The sequence below is a fragment of the Anabas testudineus genome, chromosome 17 (genome assembly GCF_900324465.2).
Source record: "Anabas testudineus chromosome 17, fAnaTes1.2, whole genome shotgun sequence".
NCBI classification, from domain to species: Eukaryota; Metazoa; Chordata; class Actinopteri; order Anabantiformes; family Anabantidae; genus Anabas; species Anabas testudineus.
The window spans coordinates 7,533,141-7,555,779 of NC_046626.1; the positions used below are offsets into that span (position 1 = coordinate 7,533,141).

The following is a 22,639-nucleotide window of genomic DNA, read 5'->3' on the forward strand; positions in this document are numbered from 1 at the left end:
AGAAATCCTACTGATAACCGCAAACTACATAAACCTTTAAGAGAATATCTACATAGACGTACAAACATTAGTCCTGTGTTCCAGGAGCACTTTGTGTTTGTCAATGTTTGTTTAGCAAATATTTTAACCACTGTTACTCATCTAAATATTGTTTTTGCTAAAGTGATTTTTCAATAAATTAACCAAATTTTCTTTTGTGAAACTTGTGCAGCTAGTAGAAGAAGATAAGAACTAAATGTTAAAATGTAATTGAGTTTCTTGTTTTGAAGCCCTGACAAGACAAAGTACGCAAATTACAAACTAAATACAGCACTGTGGAACAAACAAACAAAAAAATATATAATAAAAATAATATAACTCAAAACAGTTGCTGCAGTTTAATCACAATACAAAATGATAAAGAAACAACATGTGATGATATCAGATACCCCAATCTGAATACACAGGAATACACCTGTGTTTTATATGAAGCATCCAGAACAAGGACAGTTTTCATCCAACTTGTGTCGTCTGCAGCCAAAAATGTGAGTGCAGCAGGTCACCGCTCACATCGTGTCACGTTCACGTGCTTTGGTATGTGATGAACCGGTCGGACAAACATGTTTCCTACCCGGTGACAAGAAGCATTTTTCTGACACGCAAATGTTGCGTGCAGATAAATCCCGGACTGCTCAGGTCATTCTGAGCAGTGTAATGTCTGTGAGTTGTGTGTTTTTGGAAGGAAAAAACTTTTATAAGAATATGCAGACGAATCCTTATTCACAATTCACAATATAGTTCAAATGAAGAATAGCAGCCCTTAAACAAGGCACGTCACTTAAACTGCTTCACAGTGAAGCAGTTATTTAACCAGAAATATATTTATTCATACAGGGAAACTAACGAAACAGACAAAAAGTAATCGGCCTGCGTCTTCACACAAACATAAAACGTGAGCTTGACTTTCATTAAATCCTCACAGAAGATATTCTTTGATCTTTGTAGAAAAGTATATTGCGTTTACAGACGCCGTCTCCTTGGAGGTGAGTCATTTGAGATGCCAGGGCTTTTTTTAACTTGACCTGGCAGTAAGTTGTCCTCACATGTGCTGTGAGGCCCGCGCCTCGCCGCTCTGACCGTGCACAGCCCCGTTCTTCAGGACTGAGGCCTCAGGCAGACAAACAACAGAGTCCGCCTGGAGCTCACGCCTTCTTACCGCCTGCTTGTGGCTCTGTCTCTGTGTCGAATTCAGTGAGGCAGCAGTAGAGCAGCATCTGGGTGTATCTGGTGGCAACAGCTGGAGGAGGTAGAGGTGGGAGGTGTGGGAGGAATGGGAAAAAACGCAGGGAGTGGAGAGATCAGTTCCAGCTCACACTGATAATCCCAAATGATTAATGCTGTGCGTGAAGAGGTGATATAAAATCATGTGGGACAGACATTTGACAAACTCAGTGAAAGGTGTCGGACTGTGTTATCATACTCTCACGTTTCACGTCTCAGATCTAAAAATAAGGCTCAGTGTACAAGTAGGGGAGTGTCTTCCTTTTGTTACTTCCTCCTTACATCTTTGAAAATGGCAACAGACAGACAGACAGACACACAGACATCTAACTGCTCTAAAATATTACATTTTCTGCACATGGACGTCGGAGGATACACCTTACCATTTAATCTGGATATAAATTTGGGCCTCCTCTCCTCAGGCAAGTATATGGTCACATAGTAGACCGGCACCCCAGACAAAGCGATGCTGATTCCAATGAGGGAATTGATGGTGTCTCCAAACAGAGGGACGATGACTAAGAACAGGCTGCACAGACAGTAGATGAAGGGGAAGAACAAGGTCAGCTGTGGAGAGAAGAGCACACACACACACATCGCTGGTGAGTATCTGTGTGTCCACATGTGTCTATACTTACATATGCTTGAATCAGAATTAAAAAAATAAATACATGTAAATAAAAAAACACACCTTGACAGGCCTGTGTCTGTCTGGCTGAGTGATGCGCAGGTAGATGAGTCCTGCCACAGACAGACCCACATAGAGCCAGTAGCTGAAGCTGAAATAGTTGATGAGCTGGAACACGTCCTCCACACACAGAAAGATCAGACCCATCATCCCCTGCAGCCACAAACCACGAGTTATGGAGCATGCAGTAATACTGGCCACTTATTTCAAACCATCGTGAGGAATCTGAGGTGCATTTGCAATTAAGAGCGAGGTCGACGTTGCTCACATTGAACAGCAGCGCAGGTATGGGCGTGTAACGCTTCAGGTGGATCAGACTCAGACTGTTAGGGAGGTGGCCCTCTCTGGCACCAACGAAAAACAACCTGCGTGATGTGAAGAACGTGAAGTTACTGTTAAAGTACTCATCGCCACGTGACCCTGAAGTCAGTGGCTGGTCAGTATTTTGTGATTACCGTGAAGCAGCAATGATTGAAGCGTTAAGTCCTCCATAGCAGGACATGGCCACTGAAACGGGGATGATCCACTTGAACGGCCCAAGGACTGCATCTCCAAATGTCTTCAGGGTGAGAACCACATGGCTTGTTAGGATCTAGGTCAACAAATCTGCTCCGATGATTCTCTGACACTTCAATGGCGTTTTTAAGCAGAGCAGGACTATATTTAGCAGCAGAATCAATTATGTGCCTCAAGTGGCTGCTGGTGTCTTACCACAGCGACGGCATCACTGGCCAGCAGAGACGGCATGTCAAGAACCACATAGTACGCTACATTGGTCAGCAGGTAGATAATGGTGACTATGGGCATGGAAATGGCAATGGCCACGGGCAGATTCCTGCAACAAAGCGCACAGAAGTTAGTGTGAAAGACAGATTTTATTTCGTTTCTCCACTTATTCTGTCAAACTCATCTAAATAATACAAAAACCAATAAGAATTGTGTGTGATGTGCCACCTCTCTGGATTCTGAATCTCTTCGGTGACAAAGTTGAGCGTATCCCAGCCTGAATAGGAGAACAGAGCCGAGTAGAGGGCCAGAGCGATGGCTCCAGGATCTGTGGAGGAGCCCTCAAATGGACTCTCAAAGTTCTTCGTTTCTCCTGCGCAAAGAGAAGTCACAGTTCGAGGTACGCTGCCTGTATCTGACCTTATTTCGAGTGGACAGTTTTCTTGTGTTTTAACTTACCAGTGGCTAATTTCAGGATTCCCACAATGATGATGAGGAAGAGCGCCATGAGCTTGGCATAAGTGAAAATGTCCTGGACCAGAGTTCCCCACTTCACACAGGCACAGTTGATAAAAATAAGCAGACCTGGACCAAGTAGGGAATTAAGACGGTGAGTCGCATCTTATTTTATACAAACAAACATAAAGTAGCTTCTGCATTTTATCAGCTTGTATTTTTGTGTGACTAGTTGATCTCAGCAGGGATCAGCTCCTCTGCTGCGTGGACCACGTTCAGTGTGCGGTTCCAGAAACAGAAACTCACTTCTTGGTAAAGTGGTTGATGACTCACGGCGCTGCTCTCTCACCTAAATACTGCTTCTGGTAACTCCTTTCTTTCCTTTGTCACAGCACAAAGTAAAGTCAGGATTCTAACTTTAGCTGGTGGCAGTCCCACACCGTCACAGAGTTCGACACTGGGACGAATGAGGAACTATTTGAAACTATTTAAGCTCTTTTTTCGTATTTTGGGAGGGAACGTCTGCACTGACAATTGAATGGCATCAAACTGCACATTCCTCTCCTTTCACCAGTTGTAGCTGTAGAAAATCTCAAGTACATATTAGCAGTAACTTAATCCAACACCGAGTTGAGAGACTGAACGCTGAATAATAAGGGGGGGGGGGGGGGGGCATCAAGAACATAAAGTTATTACAAATTTCCTTTGCAAAGCAGTTTGAAATAGACTTATTGAGTTATATATAGTTTCAGTTTCTGGAAATCATCCAGACTACTTAACTAAAGGAACACATACTAGAGTTTACAGATTCACTGTCAAGTCTCAGCCAAAGTCTAATTCCTGCAATTAGATATTGTGCGTGAAAAACACACTCATTCATACATGGAAGTATCTCTTACACAGACAGGCTGCGGCTATGAGGCGCACAGCATCATATGGTGGTTGGCAGGTGGGGTAGAAGGCCTCTAACCAGTAGTTGGCGAAGGTCAGTGAAATCGCTGCCTGGCTGGCCGGCTCGATCAGCAGGATGGATGTCCACAGGCGAATGAAAGCCAGGAAGCCGCCAAACGACTCCAGGATGTAGACATAGCTGGCTCCAGACTTCGTGATAGTGGTGCCGAGCTCAGCGTAGCACAAAGCCCCAAACACTGAGAAGATGCCACCGAGAGCCCAAATCAGCAATGACAGCCCGTAAGAGGCACTGTGCATGAGCACGCCCTTCGGAGAGACAAAGATTCCAGAGCCAATCATGTTGCCCACGATGAGGCAGATGCCATTGATGAGAGATATTTCTCTCTTCAGCTTTATTTTCTCCTCTTTAGCTCCATTTGGGGCCTTTAGGTCCCCATCAGATGGAGCCCGGGAACTTGGGCATATTGTCTGTGACATGACCACCACCTTGTGCCTCAGGTCCTCCATTAGTCCTGCAGGGTTGGTGTGGAGATGAAATATTAAGAATGAGAGAGATATAAAGGTAACAACACTTCAAGTTTGATACATTTCAAATCAATATGACATTGCTCAACAGCTTCAAAGTGCAATTACACAACTTGAGACTGGAACATTAAAGCTGAACGTCACCCTGCCAGTAAATAAGATCATTCACACAAATGTTTTTCTCTGAAGTCTATCCTACTTCTCAGATACAGCACTCCACACAAGGCAAATGTGTATAAGGAGGAAAAATACAGTGAAATTACCTGATTTCGAGGGAAAGTCTAAAGATTTATTGTCCTTATGAGCACGTAGAGTTCCCCTTAGGTCAGTGCTGCTCCCCTGAACCAGACGACACTGCTGCGATCACAGCTGACAGGTAGCAACAGGACAGTTGGTGTTGCAATCCCTGCTGTCCAGGACAACCGCAACGTGTGTTTTCCCAGCTCTAGATGACATGTGCTCTCGTGTTCCTCCTCTGTTCTATTTTCAGAGAAAAGCAGACCCAGTGCCAGCCCCCAGAGAGCCATCAACAACTAAGACAGACAGAGCCAAGCTGCTTTCGGGGTCAACATGCATCATACAGTCAGAGATGCTGAGATGTACAGTATACAGTATATATATTTAATATATTTATTATAAACAGCTGATTAGTGACTAAAACAACTTGCCACAGTATATAACTGTTACCCACACGCACCATGTGTTGCCTGTTCTCTTATCCATAGCCTCTTGGTTCTCGGGACACCAGTCAGCAGCTTAACATCGATAAGAATAGATCCTGATAGAATTACTATATATAAGTATATATTTATATATATATATGTATTTGAATATAAAGCAACAATATAACAATATTAAAAAGAGAAATCATGAAAAAAGAGAACCACAGACAGAAGTAAAAACAGATTACCCATTTTATTGGAGAGTTTAATACAATATATGAAAAAATCCTAGTTTCTGTTGAAACCACAGTTACCCCTCAACTGAACTTTATGTGACACATTATAATATTATTGTTATGTAAACTGACACTTTCAATGATATGGGCACTAAATTAGGCCGGTAGTTTGCAGTAGACAATTCTTTGAATATCATATAAACACTTTAAACAAAAAAGAAAATGCTTATATCTTTAGAGATCACAGATGAACATATATATACACATAAAGATGAACCTATCATCTACCATACAAAATATGTTACAGCATATTTAGGATACCAAATTTGTAATATTTTGACTCAACTTTGCTAGATAAGAGTGTAAAAGGCTTTTACACGTCGCTGTAGTTGAGGCCACGAATAGAATATGAGGCACAGTTATGAAAGCCGTCCAATGAGGAAGAATATGGACCTTGCTTGGCCTTCCTGTTGTCATTCAAATGACATTAAACTGTATCATTGTGTACGATTTCCTGTAACAGTGTCTTCCTAAAGTGACTCATTTACCACTGTGTTCTACAGAGTACATGTGTTACTGAATTACAATTTACTGTCCAACTAATGATGGGGAACCTGTGCATCGACGTAATGAGAAGCTGTGGAGTATTTATAGAGAACTAAAGGACAACAAGAAACCACTATTCTGTATTGAATAGATGGATGTTCAGAGTGTAAATGCAACCTCTGCAATACTGTAATTTTAAAATGGTAATTCAATTAATCCATAATGAAAATAACGTCCTATTTTATCTACAATTCCAACGAATTTTGGCGCGACTGACCTGTCAAACAGGTTTTCCTCTAATTCAAACACATAAACCAGTGCTACTCTTTTATTGTGAATGTGTTTTCTTGCACTTCACTTGCTGAATGTTAGTGATCCGTGTTACTTTCATTTTGAGCAGATTATGCATCATAACCACAGTAGAAAAAGTGACACGTCAAGAGTAATAAATAAACTCATTGGAGTGTAAGATATGATGCTACAAGCAAAAGAGGTTTGATTTTACAGTTGTCTTACATTTCTGCAGAGCAACTCTTCAGGATAAAAAATAAACTTATACTACAAGCTAAGATTTATATATATATATATATATATATATATATATATATATAAATATAAAATATATCTTAGCTCTTATTCTAATGGAAGAACTGTAACTGGAAGCCTATGAACGAGTTTTACAAAGTGTCTTAGGTGAATATAATTAAGAACACTAAGAAATGAGGCCACTACTGAGAAGGCCAAAAGCAATCCAAGGACAGATCACTTTGGTCCACTATTAATCTACGCACAGACATGCTGACACACTCACCCCTCACGTTGCGGGTGTTATATTACAATCTCAACTTCCTCTTCACTCGGCTCCCTTAGCTTAGCAGTGACACAGAGAGGGAAGAAAACAGTCCAGGCAGCAGGGACCAAAAAATTTCCCACACAGTCGCACGACTACAAGCTACTAAAATCCAACTCATTCAAACATTTCAGCCGAGTGATGTGAAGCTAGTCGTGTTCTGAAACGCATGGTACACATGGTTGTTATCATTAGCTTTCAGGTTTTGTTGCACACACTTCATTATGCATTTTCACACTAACTTTTTATAGGGTATGTGCTTTAACGCAGCCAGGACCAAACACTAACTTACACACAGGTGGTAAACACGCTCAGGAAAGTTAATCCATGACTAAATCAAGATAAGATTGCTATAATAGGAGTAAACCTTATTTTGGCCGTAGGTTTTCCAGCATGTTAACAGTGCTCCTGTAAGTTTCTCAGATCAACTGAGTGTATCAAAAATGTTTGCCTTCTACAAATAAGGCTACATAAACACACGTACACACACGCGCGCCCGCACACACACACACGTGCACACACACAAATACTAGGCTACTTTTATTGTTACTTGATGGTAACTTGAGCTTCAAAGACAAAAAGCCTGACAAACCCTGCAGCACATCCACTGAGAATGAAAGGACTATAAATAAATCACCTTATTTAATCCACAACATTGTTAAATTAAATCACACATTCAGTCTTTTGATTCTGATTCTACAGAATTAAAAAAATTGTCATCTTTAGTTGATGAGTGAATTTTTAATTTGAAGCCAATAGCTTAGCTATGTACCTGTGACTCTTCCTACTCAACCAGTCGTTCTTCATGTTGAACCGTAGTGACCATCTTGACGTCAACGGATCCATTAAGAGTTAACTGTAGTGTAAGTGGTTCAGTCTAAAATCTGGATTGTTTCCATTGCTTGGTTGTGACTGCTGCTACATGTTCCTGGGGATATTGCAGGACATGGACATTGTGGGTGCACTGGATGTGAAGGCTGTGATAGGGGAGGTAATTTCAGGCGGGTACGGCATCAGACCCATCATCTTGTTGTAATGCAGCTTGCTGACAACAATGCGGCAAAAGTCTTCACCGTGTCTGTGGCAGTTGTCTAGGAGCTGGCGGACCTTTGCTGTGCGTGTGGGCTGATTCACCACAAGTTCGTAATCCTCTCGCATCAGCATGGAGCGGGCCAGAAGAGCGTCCAAGCTCTGGTTGAGACAGGCCTCTGTCATCTGGGAGACGATGTCCTCGCGTCGTGTTGTTATCCACTGGGCAATTGGGCCTTGTGAGGGCGAAAAGTGGTGCTGTGGGGGAGAGTAATCTTCTGTGAGGGAGGAGAAAGAAGAGATTGTCATGGTAAAATAACCAAACATTATTTTCTTTTTAGTACTGTATTATATTAGGGATATTATTATTAACCCTTTCACACATCTACAGTAAGTTTTTGAAAAACTGCGTCCATGTGTCCATGTTATATCTAAACATATAGTGTAATCCACATCCATCTGTCTTATCAAGCACCATTCTCAACCTGAACAATAAGGATCAACATATTCTACATAGTAAGCAGCTTCAAGGTGTCGCCATCATAGGTTAAACTAGACAACCTCCTCTTCACCATGAAGAACTGGATCAAGACAAATGAGACATAAACACAGGAGGCAAGACATGATTGTTGAAGTGCTTGTACCTTGCTGCTGAGGCTGTTTGAGGGTAAGGTTATCCAGTTGAGTCTCGCACTCAGTGACAGGTAGACCGTGTTTGAGGGGAATATTCAGGTCATTCAGGGGCCTGGCGCTCTGGTAGCCATTCAGATTGTTGACTGCGCAGTGATCCTTCAGAGACTCGGGAGGCTCCAGAGTATGAGCTATGAATGATGATGAAAGCTCACCTGTGTCAGAAAGAGTAAAAGAAACAAAGTGAAGTCGACAAACTCATCTGTGTTTTAACCATCTTATCAATTCAAGACCACTCACTTAAATGTTCTATAAAATTAAAGACAAAATCTGACTCACAGCAACATAACTCTCAGTGAGATGGAAACATTAGTTGTGTATTTATTACCTTTAGAGGGTGCAGCATTGCTGCTGGTGAGGGCGCCTGGTAGTGATATGTCAGAGCCTGAGCCTGAGGTGGAGCTCTCCTGTGGCAGAGCAGACAGCGATGTTAAATTCACACATCAACACAAACGTCCTAAGTGCGTAATATTATCCTGAATGTAGGTAAAGATGAGTGGTTACTGACCGGCCAAAGGTTGGGTCTGTCGTTAAGCATGTTCAGGGTTCCCTCCCCACTCCTCTTCTCACTCACTGACTGAGCTGCACAACAGCCTGATCTCTGCCTCAACTGCAGAGAAAAGAAGAGAAAGTGGATGATAAATGGAGAAGAGAGGAGTTAATCACACTGTTGGGGAAGATTTATGAAGATCAAACAGTAAAACGCGATACTGATGTTCGCTACAGTCCTATCCCCTCACTTTACAGTATGAAGACCTGATTGTTTGGTACATTTTCAAGGTATTCAGATCGTTTACTGTGGCACTCCAATCTGTGATCATGTCTAGAACTTGAGTGGAGTCCGCCTGTGGCAAGCTGAATTGACGGGACAGTGTAAAAAGACACACTTTTATATAAGATACACTTTTATATGTATAAGGGTCCCACACTTGACCAAACGGGGTAACAGGGGGTTCAGGTACTTAGAGCTTGTCAAACAAGGACTCTGAGAGAATGACAAAAATATTCTCGGGTCTGAGGGAACACCAGGCACTGTTCATCACATGGTTAATAGCAATAGGAAATATTAACATTAGATCATTACTACAAGAAGAAGAAAAAGTAAGTTCACATGTACTTTGGTGTTTTGTGTCGTCTGAGCTTTAGCTTGCAGACAGACACCCTGACATGATCCTGTGGGAAATCTAGATAAACATTTCCCCTCACGATGGCAACCTGTTCAGGTTCAGAGGCAGCAAAACAGCCACACCTCCTCGCTGAGGCTTCCTAAATCACCTTAAGGCTGGGACTCCCAGCTAGGACTTGTCGCATTTACAGAATGTCTGTGAATGCGGGCCCCAGGTTAACACCTGACTCCAGCTGGTGTTCAGTGTTTCACTTACTTTTTACACCATCACACACTATGTTTAGTAGATGTGTTGAAAAAACACGAAACATCAGAACTGTTGTACTTTATCAGCTTAAAAATACTGTACTTGGAAAAGTTCACTAACTTTTTCCTGCTACTGTACTGTAATTTGAGTGTTTTCAAAGTAATTTTTTTGCATTAGACTTTTTATAGACTTTGAAATATAGGAAATAAGAGCAACTAGCATTAGCTGGGAGACAAAAGAAACATTTGAACATCAAACATTTATCTAAAAAAACTTTTGTTTTTGTTGTTGCTCTCAAAACCGATAACCACAGTAAAAACTGTTTTTTGAGTGGGTAATAGCCTCACTCACGTGCATACAAACCCACACACACCAAAACTGAAAAAGGGAAGAATATATTTCATGGAATTTATGAAGTAACATTTTTGTCCCATTACTTCATTAGTCATAGTACAATTCAAATTGCCCCAGATTACACATCTACCATATAGGTACTTCTTTGTGTGACGAAATCAGATATCATTATTAACTCTGACTTCCTAGAGAGGACGGATTCTTTAATCCAGCTCGAAATCCTGACCAATATTACCCAACACCACTGAGACATGACAGACGCAGTTTATCCAGTTTTATTTCTTGAATATTCACTGTCTAATAAAGACATAAAATGCCCCCCCCAAACAACACCTACAAAGAAAACACAAACAGCATGAAGATTCCTGACTGACCTTTGACCTCTTGATCTCCAGCACAGCCTCCAGGAAGTCTATTTCATCAAAGTTTCTCACCATGGGCTCCAGCTCGATTAAACACTCTGTAATGGCAGTAAACACATCGCAGTGTTACTGCACGTCATACTACAAAAACATCTCAACAATACAGGACAAAACTATCGTTTAACAGTTAGTGGTAATTTTTATGATTTTTAGTCACATGTGGTTATACTGGCATGCTATTAACACATTTAGTGAGATGCTGACAAGCACAGTATAGTAAAGTGGAAACCTACAGTTACCCAGATTGGGCGGAGTACAGTTACTACAAGACAGTGATGATCAGGAACTTCAATGGTCTGTGCTGTTTAATGCCACTTTTGTGTGGGTACAGCACATCTCCACAATAAGAGACATTTTGAAACATATTTCTACTAAAATTATTAAAAAACAGTGAGATGCTGTAGCTTTAATGTTAATTATTATACATTATTTTGGATAAGCAATGAATGATTTCTTTTCACATGTGAGAGGGAAACATATCTAAGTTCATAAGCTGGTCCAGTTTTCTAAAAAGATTATTTTAGTGTTCGTGATAAAAAGGAGTTCATGTGACCTAATATCAAGGTAGATTTCACCAATGCTAACAAAAATCATTTCATGTGTAATAAGCAAATAGACGTGTGGTGTTTCAGTGTAAACAGCAGAGCGAATTTTATGAATGTGACAGGAAGCTGACACTTAGTCACGGTTTCGTCAGAGTAGCATTTGACAGTGACAAGGAGGATTTTGCTGTTACTCAACATGAAGAGATTAACCCCAAACTTTGAAAGAGGTCAAACCAGTACAGATGAGTTCACAGGCTTTTGAGCAGGCTGAGTATGGAAAATTCTGCCAAAAACAAATTCCTGCAGTGCGGTTAGTTGTGTGAGCTTACTGAGGAATGAAGGCCGTTCATCAGGGTTAGAAGTCCAGCCACAGGACATTAAATTGATGAGGGTTTCTCTGCCCGGGATCTCATGGGGCAGGCTATCAAGGCTGGTGTCAGGACGCATACCGCGCAGCACGCTGAACATGATCGTCATAGGGTTTGTCACCTCTGACCACAAAGACATGCAGACACCAGTTTAGCCCGGAAGCACTTTGACAACTCAGTCAAAGAGCAGGTAAACTGAAGAAGGTTTAAAGAAGAACACCTTAAATTCTGGTATAAAAAAAAAAAAAAAAAAAAAGAGATACCTTCAAATGGTATCTGCCTCGACAGCACCTCCCACATAATGATGGCATAGCTGTAATGTAAACATCAAGAAGAGGCACAGTTAAAGGAAATTAGTGTTGCATAATCCTTTTTGAGTGGCATTCCCCTTTAGAGCTGAGGGACTTTACGACAACCGCACCAAAAAGGAAGAGTCGTGACTGACTGACCTGTTGTAACTATTCAAACCTGGTGCCCAAACACATTGAGAGGCTGGAGAGATTCAAACTCAGCCACAAATGAAAGTTGGTTTCTTTTTTCGTTTGTTTTTTGTACTGTAACTGTATTACTCCCTCTCTCTGACAGATTCCTGGAATAAGACCATTGCTATCTCATTGTGCTGGGTATGTTGGAGTGATCTACCCTTTGGCACAAATGCCAGCACTGTGCTCTGCTCTGGTATGTTAACAATTCAATCCAATACTGTCAAACTGTCTCACCTTGCTAGACAGGAAAAACTCATTTTCCCACAATGCCACCTGCAATTGACAAATATCTACTTTATCAGTGACATAAAAAATAAAAAAGTACCCATATTGTCAGTCCAATAGTTCAGTCAGGAGCATGAAACATATTTACATGTCACAGAGGTTATGGACGTATGTCACATCCAGTTTAATGGAGAACACACTTCTTGTTGTCCACTCTATTTTTAATCACTCACCTGTACATATCATGTTTCACATCAGCACGCCGGGACTTGGATGGTTCATACTCCTCGGGGGGCATGTAGATCACTGTGCCCCCCATCTCTGTGGGCTTGGACCCCGAGCCTTTACTGACAGACAACTTCCGCCACTTTGAAAGGCCAAAGTCAGCAATCTGGACAGAACAATAAGAGAATGGCAGCATGTTAGCGTTTAGCACGACAGTTAGTTGATCGAATCAAAAAAGTGATAGGGGCTCCAAGAATATTAGCTTTGTTGTGAGAGTGGTGTAATTATTGCCTGAAAGAATAACTGACTGATGCCTGATTGCATGAGTTCTATGGGCCAACGAGTGAGCTACTAATCACACAAATATACAGTCATGAAAGTAGCAGAGTAGATAACAGTCATACATTTGTCACACAGTTCACCTTGTACCAGTTTATGACTGAAAGACACACACCTTAACATGAAATTCACTATCCAACAGTATGTTCTGTGTCTTTAGGTCATGGTGTAAGAGCGGTGGGTTCATGTTGTGAAGGAAGTTGACCCCAAGTGCAATTTCATAAAGAATCCTCAGTCGCAAAGGCCAAGCGAGAACAGGGTACATCTCCTTCTGCAGGTGGAGACATCAGAACATGTATAAGAATGTCAATAAAAGTCATCATAAAACACGTGTTTAGACAAGTGCAGAGTTAGAGGATGTGTGACACTGCATAAAAAAAAAAACACAGGAATAACTGATCCAAGAGCACAAAATGAAGTCAAATGGGAATTTCCCTAAACTATAACTGTCTGCTGTCCTCACTGTTCAGCTTCTCTTTCCCAAGTAGTTTGAAAGTTTCATCAGAGACTTCGAATACTCGCAAGTTTCACTTTTGCTACGGGCTATGGCAGCCGTGCACATGATGACTGATACATAAAAGAGACAAAGAAAGAGCTGGTGCAGCTCGCCAAGAACAAAAAGACAGGTTTAATTTCATATCATGGTCATTTTGACAACATGTGAGCAAAAACAAGAACTGTCTAATATTCTCAGGGTTCAGCATTAATGTGGCATTGAACCAAAAAGAAAATGACTTAGTTCTGCTTTTGTGAGTGAAAGAGGAAAACAACTTTACCCAAGAAGTGTAATTTATATTTGTACTTTCTTAATACCATCTGAGTGTTTATGATGTCACTGTACTTGTAGCTACCTCATGGAGCAACAGGTCCAGGGATCCATTGCTCATATACTCTGTGACTATGCAGAAGAACTCTGGCTCGTTGCAGATGCCAAAGATCTGGATGATGTAGTTGAATCTGGCTTTGTGGAGCACCTCTGCCTCTTTCAGAAGGCAGTTCCTCTCTCTGTAGCAAAGCCAACAACACAGAGTCAGTCTCAAACACCAGACAGTGATAGTGATTCCAAATAGAGTAGCAACATACATAGAGTGGTTTGTGTTAACACAGGCACAGGAAGCACGAAAAAGACATGAACTGAAATAAAGAAGTTCTCATCAAGGCTGTAGGTTGTGCAGGATATTAATCTATACATTTTAGGGTTATTACCAAATGATATATGTCATGTTATCACCTGTTTTGCACACTCATTTTATTACTACACACAGGTTGCCCAGCATCTTAATGTAGAACAATAATATTGACACATCGTCATCCCACTAAAATCCAGTTGAATGATGGAACCGAATTATTGACCATCCACACATGTACCAAGAAGCTTTCGTGACCCACTCAGCTTTAAATGTGTGGATCTCAGCAAGCTTCAGCTGAACTTCACAAAGGAGGGACGATTATGTTATAAAGAAACAGGTCCTGCAGCTGTTTCACAGACAGAGCAGTGACAGGTGCAACTAATTCAAATGTACCTGCAAGTGTGACACCTGAGTGTACAGTAGATCCTGGCTTTTCAAACCTAACAGCTACAACAAACAAACAAAACTATGCGAGCTTCTGTATCAGAGTAGATTTTAATTGTCAGCTGACTGCATGGCCTAAATTGCTGTATGAGGCGGGCAGGCTACCTTTCTCCAACGGGAGAGTCGAGCTTCAGGCACTTGATGGCCACAGTGGTCCTCCAGTCCGAGTGCTGCGCCTTGAACACGGTGCCGAACCCCCCTCGGCTCAGGTAGTACAGGTCGGTCAGCTTCTGGTAGGGGATCACCGCCAAGGTGCTGGTCAGACTGCCGACATTCACACAGCCCATCGCCGCGGACGGCTCCATGGCAGGTTGTGATCCTTTTACTGGAAGTCTCTATAGATTTATCATCCGCTAAGCCAGACACTGAAAGCAGAACTACTTTTTCAGATGGACGCAGTGAGGAGGAGCCCTCCCAATCACATGCATGCCACCATGTCGCTGAGCGCGCAGCCAGCTAAGCTAGCTAAGAAGGGAGGGGGGGGGGGACGGCGGCTAGAAAAAACAACAACCGAGAAACGGTTCAGGCGTTTACCGACGAAAACACCGTGGACCCAACGACCCCAGTCAAAGATTATGCGCTTTCACGTCCTTGTGCATTGGCGGTGCGATGCCAGGCTCCTCTGAAGCAGCTGTCGCAGACTAACGTAGCCCAGCTGTCATTTAAGGCAGGTGGGTTTGTTGTTGCTAGTGACGGCACGCTTCCGGGGTTTTACGAGATGCGTTCACGACCCAAGGTTTTCACAGCTTCCCACAGCGGGCCTACATTTAATGTTATTGCATTGCGAGATTTCAAACAGCCTCGGCGCATATACCAGTTTTCAAATACGAATTATAAGCATGGGTACACGTCCAAAGAGGATTCGATGCAGTTTACAGAAATGGTTTACAACATCTTTTCTACATTAGGTTTCGAAGTTGGTATCTGATTCGTACATTCAGAGGTGGCTGTTAAAGGGAAAGTTAAAGAGTCCGGTTAAAGATTGACCCTTTCTCCTTCTTTGAATCCTTTTATTAATGTTAATATGTACTACATACTGTAGAATCACTCTAAAACACAACCCCCCCAAACATTATTCAAATAATCAAAATGTTACGCTTACAATTGCTGCTCCCACATCTACACCACTTTGGACCAGAGGCCTTGTCACAGCTTCCTAAGTCTGAAAGTTTGTCTTAGAGATTAAATTCATTCGCTGACATTTTCTCAGAATCCCAGTAAAGATAAAAATGATTGCTAAGTTCAAACCGATCACTCTGCTTATTGAAGGACGCAACAGGTACAAGTCATCAATGCTGCACTGTCTCATGTCATTATCATGTTTTAGTTTGTGTTGTTACTGTGTTGGGTTGGAGGTGTGAGCACATCTCTCATGAGATCGACCACACACATCTCTACATGATCTACACCCTGTCATTCAGTGTTTGGAGAATATTTCTTCCTCTGTCCTTCCACCACTTTTGAAACTCTTAAGCATTTTAAAAGTAAGAAACAGTTTTTAACCTTAGGAGCTCTTTTAAGACGCTTGGTGAATATTATTAGTTTTTAAAACTTAAAAAAAACAAAACTTTATAATTCTAAGATCCTTCGTTGAATTTCATCATTAGGAGCATCTTTTAGGCTTAGGAAGCTTTGTGAATACATATGTGTATAAGTTTAAATGTGATTTTAGAATGTCCAATACACATTTACAACAATATAAAAGTTTACATATTGGAGAAAAGCCAGCACCATAACCAAGCTCAGGTTTCTCTTAACTTTCCCATCAACTGCGGGATTGTGGCGACGAATCAGATGCCAACTTCAGCCTCGTACTTCACGGGAAGAGAGAGACTGAGCGTGAACGCGTCTGCTAATATCAGGGGTTTTTACCTGGAATTCCCCAAACGTGGGGGATTCCTATAAACACCCGATTGTGTAAATAATGTCAACATTTAAAAGATAATAAATACTTTATTTTGTTGTGCTAAAACAAATCAAGCGATTCTGCTATTTACTTTTCGAACTGTTGATAAACTGTATGTGTATGTATGTGTACATGTTTTCAGCATATGGATTCATGAACTCATTTTGATATCACTAATCACAATTGAAGTTCAGTTTATTTTATTGGTTTAATTGTTTAGGCCTATGTGCGTGCAGGAGCAGTGTTAATATTTACTGAGTAATAACATAATTGTTTCCAACATTTATTTATTTATTTATTATTATTTAATCTCATCTTATTATTCAAATGGTTTTTGTTTCATTGTGACGTTTTGTAGGCTTGTTATTGCTTTATCAAAACAGGAAGAGCTCTTTTCCGGTCTTGTTGACCAGACTTCAACATGACTGTGAACATGACTGTGGTTACTGTCATCTGTTTTAATCTGAATCTCCTGTGAAGCACAGGGTGTCGACAAATACCATACCACATTATTACTGCTGCTTACACGACGTGTAAAAGAGCTGTTTGTGTTTTTGATGATCAAGCCAGATTATCAAAAAGCCAACCCCTGCATAGTTCAGGTAGCTTTGTCTTGTCAGACGGGTAATTTGACTGACAGTACTTTTACTGTAAGTAGGCTGTTACTGTGTTTGTGTGTGTCCTTGTGTATTTCTGTGTTCATAGTGTTTAAGTTTCTGTTAATCAAAATCTCACCAAGGCCACTGTAGATGAATGCCTTCTTTGTTCCAGTTCTATTCCTGAACTAAAGAATGCAAGTCCCGGACTAAGAGGGTTTTCCCTACACGTAGTAGCTCTTGAAGCATCATCCAGTACGTACTCCCTGGGTAAGACATCCAGAAGCCTTGGGTGCTGCAGAAGGGCTCCCAACCTAGATGACTATATGACTATGACTATATCAGTAAAATGCTGCATCAAGAAATAAGTTACTCATATTTCTTTGTGTGGTTCATCATGATAAGTAAATTCTTACTATTCAGTCTTTGATTCAAAGACAACTATAAAGATTTTACTGCAGAATTGGTGCTAAACATCAGGAATGTTATCTGGGTTCAGAAATGCAGTAGCGTCTTTTTTTGTATTCAGACTTTTTGTGAGAAAGAAAAATCATATGGTCTACACAGGAAACTCCAGAGAGAAGTTGACATTTTGAGCTTGGCACAGAAGAAGACCTGCTGGTGAAAAAAGTCAAGCAAATATGAGTCCTTTGACACAAATAGAAAATGAAAAAAGGTATTACAACATGTTCCGCTACAATGCACTGAAATCATTTCTTCATACACAGATTTATGTCACTTTCTTCACAAACCGTTGAATGTCTTTCTGTCATTCTATAGAATAATAAAAGTATGAACACCAAGATGGAAATGAGGAACTGGCGATAATCTTCTGTAACGGTGGCTGACAAGGAATCCAAGGACCAAGGTCAATGACCCCCTACTGCTCCAATATTCACCTCAGTTCTACCAGCACAAAAACAGTTTCATACGTTGTTTCCCACTTTTAAACTAGTAGTGAAAATAGAAAACTAATTATTTTGAATTAATGGAAAATCCATCGTTAATTAATGTATTATTTCACATCACACATCATCTGATTAGTTCATATTCTGCTGTGGATCTCAGGTTGTTTTCATATTTGCTCCCTTTTTTTGTCTTTGACTTTCATGCACCAATTATAGATTATATAACAAGCTCACAGGAGCACAGCAATCACTATACTTCTCCTGCCTCATTTGCCTAAGTGAGCACGTTTTCATTTTGGATGATTCCACTCTAAGACATCAACTAAAAGAAGCTCAGGGGCAGAACAGGCACACTTGGTCTAGCATAACACCTTGCAGAGCTATTTCCTTCAGGACAAACAAATGGCTGTGCCCCTCACTGGGTATTCACACAGCCCTTAAAGAGAAGTCTATTCCTTTCCTGCAATGTGAGCTTGTTTATGGGGATGATAGCATATTGAAGGGATTCCCACAACATACTTATACCAGAGTTTGGTACTGAAGACAAATATGTCCAGAGGGTGCCGCTGTAATATCAGTTTCCAAAAGTAAAAAAGCTGCATCTGAATGAAAGGAGCACTGTGGGCATATTGTTCTGTTCTGATCACTCTCACTGTTATTTCTCTAAAGAAGAACACACAGTGAATGCCTCCTTGATAACAGACTGAGATTTTCTTCTCGATTTGAAATCAGAGTGGGGATGTTTTCCTCTTGAGCAGTCAGTAACAGTTCACATTACCCTAATTATCAGAATGAAGAGCCATTTTGTTTCTTGTCATTCGTCGTTCTGTTTCAGTCTGAGACATGGGAGACCATGAAGAGATCTGGAAACAGGCCACATTCATACTGCACTGCACGCATTTGCACATGGTTAATTGTTTTGTACTGTGTCATTAGAAAAACATACTGAGAACTGCGCATCAGAAAAAAGCCTGCGTGGACTAATAATAAGAGCAATGACAAGAATAAAAATAAATATTGTTAAAGGGGAAAATACACTCACATTGGCTTGCAGGTCTTTCCCTCTTTTTGGCAGTGTACGTATACACATCTCACCTCAGCCAGTGGCATTACATGAACAGCGGGAAAATTGAAGATGCAGATAAGCTAACAGAAAAACCTACAGTCTTCTCTAAAAGTATACAAACTTGCAAGACCAGTTCTCTCGTGTGTGCTATACGCTGAAGCCATTTGGGTTTAATGCCTTCAGTCCTTTTCAGCAGGTGAAATTCGACATGATTCAAGTCTGATGATTGATAAGTCTGAAACCTTTGCATTACCCCATCTTATGTAGTCGTTTGTGGAGTTGACTGTGTGTTTTGCTGGTAGAAGCTAGATGAATGTCCCAATGTTTATTTTTTATTTTATTTTCTTTTCTTTTGCATTTATCTGTAAATTAGCAAACTACGATTGGCAAGTGCCTCTGTATATCTCCTAATTAATTATGCTGCTAACATCAACAGCAAAGACTTCCTCAGTAAAAATGGGGACTGATCCAGAGGCAGCCATGCAAGCCCAAGCCATGACACCACCTCCACCGTACTTCACAGATGGGCTTGTATAGTTCTGATCATGAGCTGCTCCTATTCTCTTCCAAACTTTGCATCAAATCAAATATTAAGTTTAGGGTATCATCATTCTCTGCCAAGCAACTTTTATTAATTAGTTGTTTTTTTTTAACCACAACTCAAAAGCAATGTCTGATTTTCATGAGTAAGCTTTTCCTGTTTTCTCAGCTTCAAAATAATATTTTTCTTTCATAGGCAGCTCTCTGGTTTTTATGTTGATTTATCCTTTTAACAACAAATAGAGTCTTCACAGGTAAAACCCATGGCTAAAACCAAGTGACATCGCTTAGTTATTCTTTGAACAGCAACCTCATGAAGCACCCTTGGGTAACAAGAAACATCTGTCAGTCACATGTTACTACTTACTTAGGCTTACTTTATCATATTATCATGTATCATATTTCATATCTATTATTTGATCTTAAATCCAAATATTGTTTGCGAAAACAAACTGATTATTCCTGCTGATCCCATACTTTCCGACTTGACTGTATTTGTTAAGTGAATCTTAAACTCACTCGAGACTAGACCCCCCCAGAGAGAGAGAGAGAGACTAGGCCTCCACAAACTGGATTTTTGTCAAATGTTAACATTTCACTCCAGCGTCAAAGTGATGTTGAACATATCAAACCTATGTAGATCATCTTGTACATTTGCTTTTTTCAGCTTTAACTTCAGTTTCAGTCTCCAACAGCTGTATGTGGGCACAGGCTCCAAAAGGAAAATGACACAGGACAAGAAAAACTGTCCATAAATATGAAGTACAAATACCTTATTTCAATAAAATAAAAATAGCTTTTTTATTTACAATAATTTGTCTGAGAAGTTTTAGAAGTCCAACATTTATATTAAATTAAAAAAACTGAAACATGCTTATACAAAAGAACCGAGGGCTCCATCATTTAGGATAGACTGCAGACTTTGCTGCACACACTAAAAATGAAAAGCTAAAATATTCTGTCATATTAATGTACACATAAGAAGGTTTTTCAGATATGAAGTTAGACTCAGAGGTTTCACACACAGGATCAATCATGGAGATATTTCTAAGGCCAATACGAAAACGTTTCTCGCAGTTTGACATAAAATTGGACCATTTGTTTTGGTCTCTGGCTACATTCATGAAGTTTTCATTTCTCTCAGCTCAGGAGTTAACATTGAGATTTTGTTTCCCCTTTTTTTTTTAAAAAAAAAATACAATTTATTCAAATCCAAACATCCAGAGCATAACTTGTGGTTGTATACAAAGTGTGCCAACCTTTCCACACGCACTAAGGTTTTGCCATTAATAGTGATGATTTAAATCACAGAGGTGATGTTGTTGTTGCACAGTCAGATTCACTCAGCTGGAGGCCTTGGTGCAAAATGCATTGACATAACAGATTACACATGGCTGATTCATTATATTTTGACTTGAACCCCAGAAACAGACAACTACTCCCATACTATCCTTGTTTCAAGTTTATATTCTTTTGCTAATTTGATTAAACATCCATCCATTTTCTTAACTGCTTGAGTGCTGGAGCCTATCCCAGCTGTCATTGGGCAAGAGGCGGGCTACACCCTGGACAGTTGCCTGTCTATCACAGGACATATAGGGACAGGTAAACATTCACACTATAGTTCATGTTCTAATTAATGGGAATGTTTTGATACAAGTTTGCATAAATCAAATGATCCCACTCTAACAGCTGTGCAAGGAGCCTGATGTCTTTTGGTACTTATGCCTTTGTAATGGCCGTAGATACTTTTGGTCTGTAGCTGATTCACTGAAGCGGTTAATTTACTCAGGTCAGAATTCACTCCACATTAGTAATATTAGTGCTAGTTCAAACAGGCTCGGCGCTGTGTGCCTCCAAACCCATAATGAAAGACTTGCATTAAAGTGATTTACTGTTTTTTAACCAGACCTATAAAAGAACCCTGATCTATAAAACCTCATTAGGGAGATTCAGAACTACGGCATTAGTATTATTCAGACTATAAACATAAATCAGCCTTTTTTATTTTATACAGAGGGAGTCTTAAACTGTTGTTACTACTTAGGGTCTTTAAACACACTCTAAATCTGTTGGTGGAGGTTGGATGACATAAGAAACGGATCAAACCTGTTGCCGCTTTTTATCCTTGTGTATTTTTAGTTTGCTGAGTTTCTAATCTTCTGTGTGTTTCCAAGTGTTTAATCTCACCTATCACCTGTTTTCCATTTTGAGCTTTTTCAGACACAATTAGGCCACATAAAAAAAGTACAATGTTGCACATACTATAGCTTATCTGAGTTGATATAAACCAGAGCCTGACCTCCTTTTTTCAACATCAGAAAATGAAATAATAAACAAGCATATTGTGGTTTTATTCCAAGGCTTCATTCAAGTGCCCAGTTTGTAATAGGAGAATAACTAACATCATCCAGCTCCACAAGCTTAACAAAGAAGCTCACCTGACCTGACAGTAGACTGTGAAACGTTAAAACGTGTGTATTAAAAGGTTCGACACTTTCAGTCCTTTCAGAATTTTTCTCTCTGGGTTTTTTTTTTTTCTTCTGTCCATTTCATTTTAGAGCTTTATCCATGGTACATCTGAGTCCTTGTGCTTTTCATTCACTCACACAAGACCAAACAAGGTGAGGGCCGCTCAATGACATAGCAGGTAACCATGGCAACTGTGGTGATGCATCAAGCTGCAAAGTAGTGACTGTTTTATTGACCGCTGGTGTGGTGAACTTTATCCTCAAATTGATGTTCGGGTACAAAATGAATAGGAAACTTAGCAGCACCAGACAGATGTTAATGTGTTAATGAGAGGCAGAGGGAACAATCTGGGTTTTCCATCTAATGTTTTAATATTTGAGGCCAATGAGTCAATAAAACCTTCATGACATCATGAGGTTTATGATATTAGAGAGGACAGCCTATTGATTGACAGGGTGAATAAACCCCCCCCCCCCCCCCCCAGTGCTTCTCAAAGTGCTGTGCTGCTACTGTCATCTCATCAAGAACCGTCTCCTGACGTTTGTGGACGTCGGTCGTCCGTCACCCCCTCCACCCCCACCCCCACCCCATCCCCCCGGTGCTGGAGACAGATGCCCCTCCTCAGAGCAGAGGCAAACATGAGGGAGAGAAAGTGAAGACT

General features: G+C 40.6%; 2 protein-coding genes across 2 annotated transcripts; both read right to left on the bottom strand.

Annotated features, from left to right (window-relative positions):
- Nucleotides 1-354: 354 nt before the first annotated feature.
- LOC113172133 (Y+L amino acid transporter 2) lies at nucleotides 355-4,980 on the bottom strand. The gene is made up of 10 exons (XM_026374968.1): nucleotides 4,831-4,980; nucleotides 4,030-4,554; nucleotides 3,134-3,259; nucleotides 2,903-3,047; nucleotides 2,660-2,783; nucleotides 2,404-2,507; nucleotides 2,217-2,313; nucleotides 1,952-2,101; nucleotides 1,644-1,827; nucleotides 355-1,276 (listed from the first exon to the last, which is right to left on the bottom strand). Exons 2-10 carry the CDS (start codon nucleotides 4,547-4,549, stop codon nucleotides 1,182-1,184), a joined length of 1,545 nt encoding a protein of 514 aa, XP_026230753.1. The 5' UTR covers nucleotides 4,550-4,554; nucleotides 4,831-4,980; the 3' UTR covers nucleotides 355-1,181.
- A 483-nt stretch (nucleotides 4,981-5,463) lies between these two features.
- Nucleotides 5,464-15,181, bottom strand: LOC113171901 (receptor-interacting serine/threonine-protein kinase 2). The gene is made up of 11 exons (XM_026374640.1): nucleotides 14,596-15,181; nucleotides 13,768-13,921; nucleotides 13,032-13,187; nucleotides 12,586-12,743; nucleotides 11,906-11,955; nucleotides 11,604-11,765; nucleotides 10,682-10,767; nucleotides 9,089-9,190; nucleotides 8,909-8,987; nucleotides 8,535-8,735; nucleotides 5,464-8,168 (listed from the first exon to the last, which is right to left on the bottom strand). Exons 1-11 carry the CDS (start codon nucleotides 14,793-14,795, stop codon nucleotides 7,780-7,782), a joined length of 1,737 nt encoding a protein of 578 aa, XP_026230425.1. The 5' UTR covers nucleotides 14,796-15,181; the 3' UTR covers nucleotides 5,464-7,779.
- Between the last annotated feature and the right edge of the window lie 7,458 nt (nucleotides 15,182-22,639).

Bases quoted from the DNA above. Each gene is read 5' to 3' on its own strand.
- LOC113172133 (XM_026374968.1), bottom strand. From the start codon at position 4,549: ATGGAGGACCTGAGGCACAAGGTGGTGGTCATGTCACAGACAATATGC. The intron at 2,508-2,659 runs GTAAGACACCAG...CTCACCCTGAAG, and splicing joins CCAGTGATGCCGTCGCTGTG to ACATTTGGAGATGCAGTCCT. The intron at 2,102-2,216 runs GTGAGCAACGTC...TTGTGGCTGCAG, and splicing joins TACCTGCGCTGCTGTTCAAT to GGGATGATGGGTCTGATCTT.
- LOC113171901 (XM_026374640.1), bottom strand. From the start codon at position 14,795: ATGGAGCCGTCCGCGGCGATGGGCTGTGTGAATGTCGGCAGTCTGACC. The intron at 10,768-11,603 runs GTAAGCTCACAC...CTGCCATTACAG, and splicing joins TGAACGGCCTTCATTCCTCA to AGTGTTTAATCGAGCTGGAG. The intron at 8,736-8,908 runs GTAATAAATACA...TTTCTGACACAG, and splicing joins CAATGCTGCACCCTCTAAAG to GTGAGCTTTCATCATCATTC.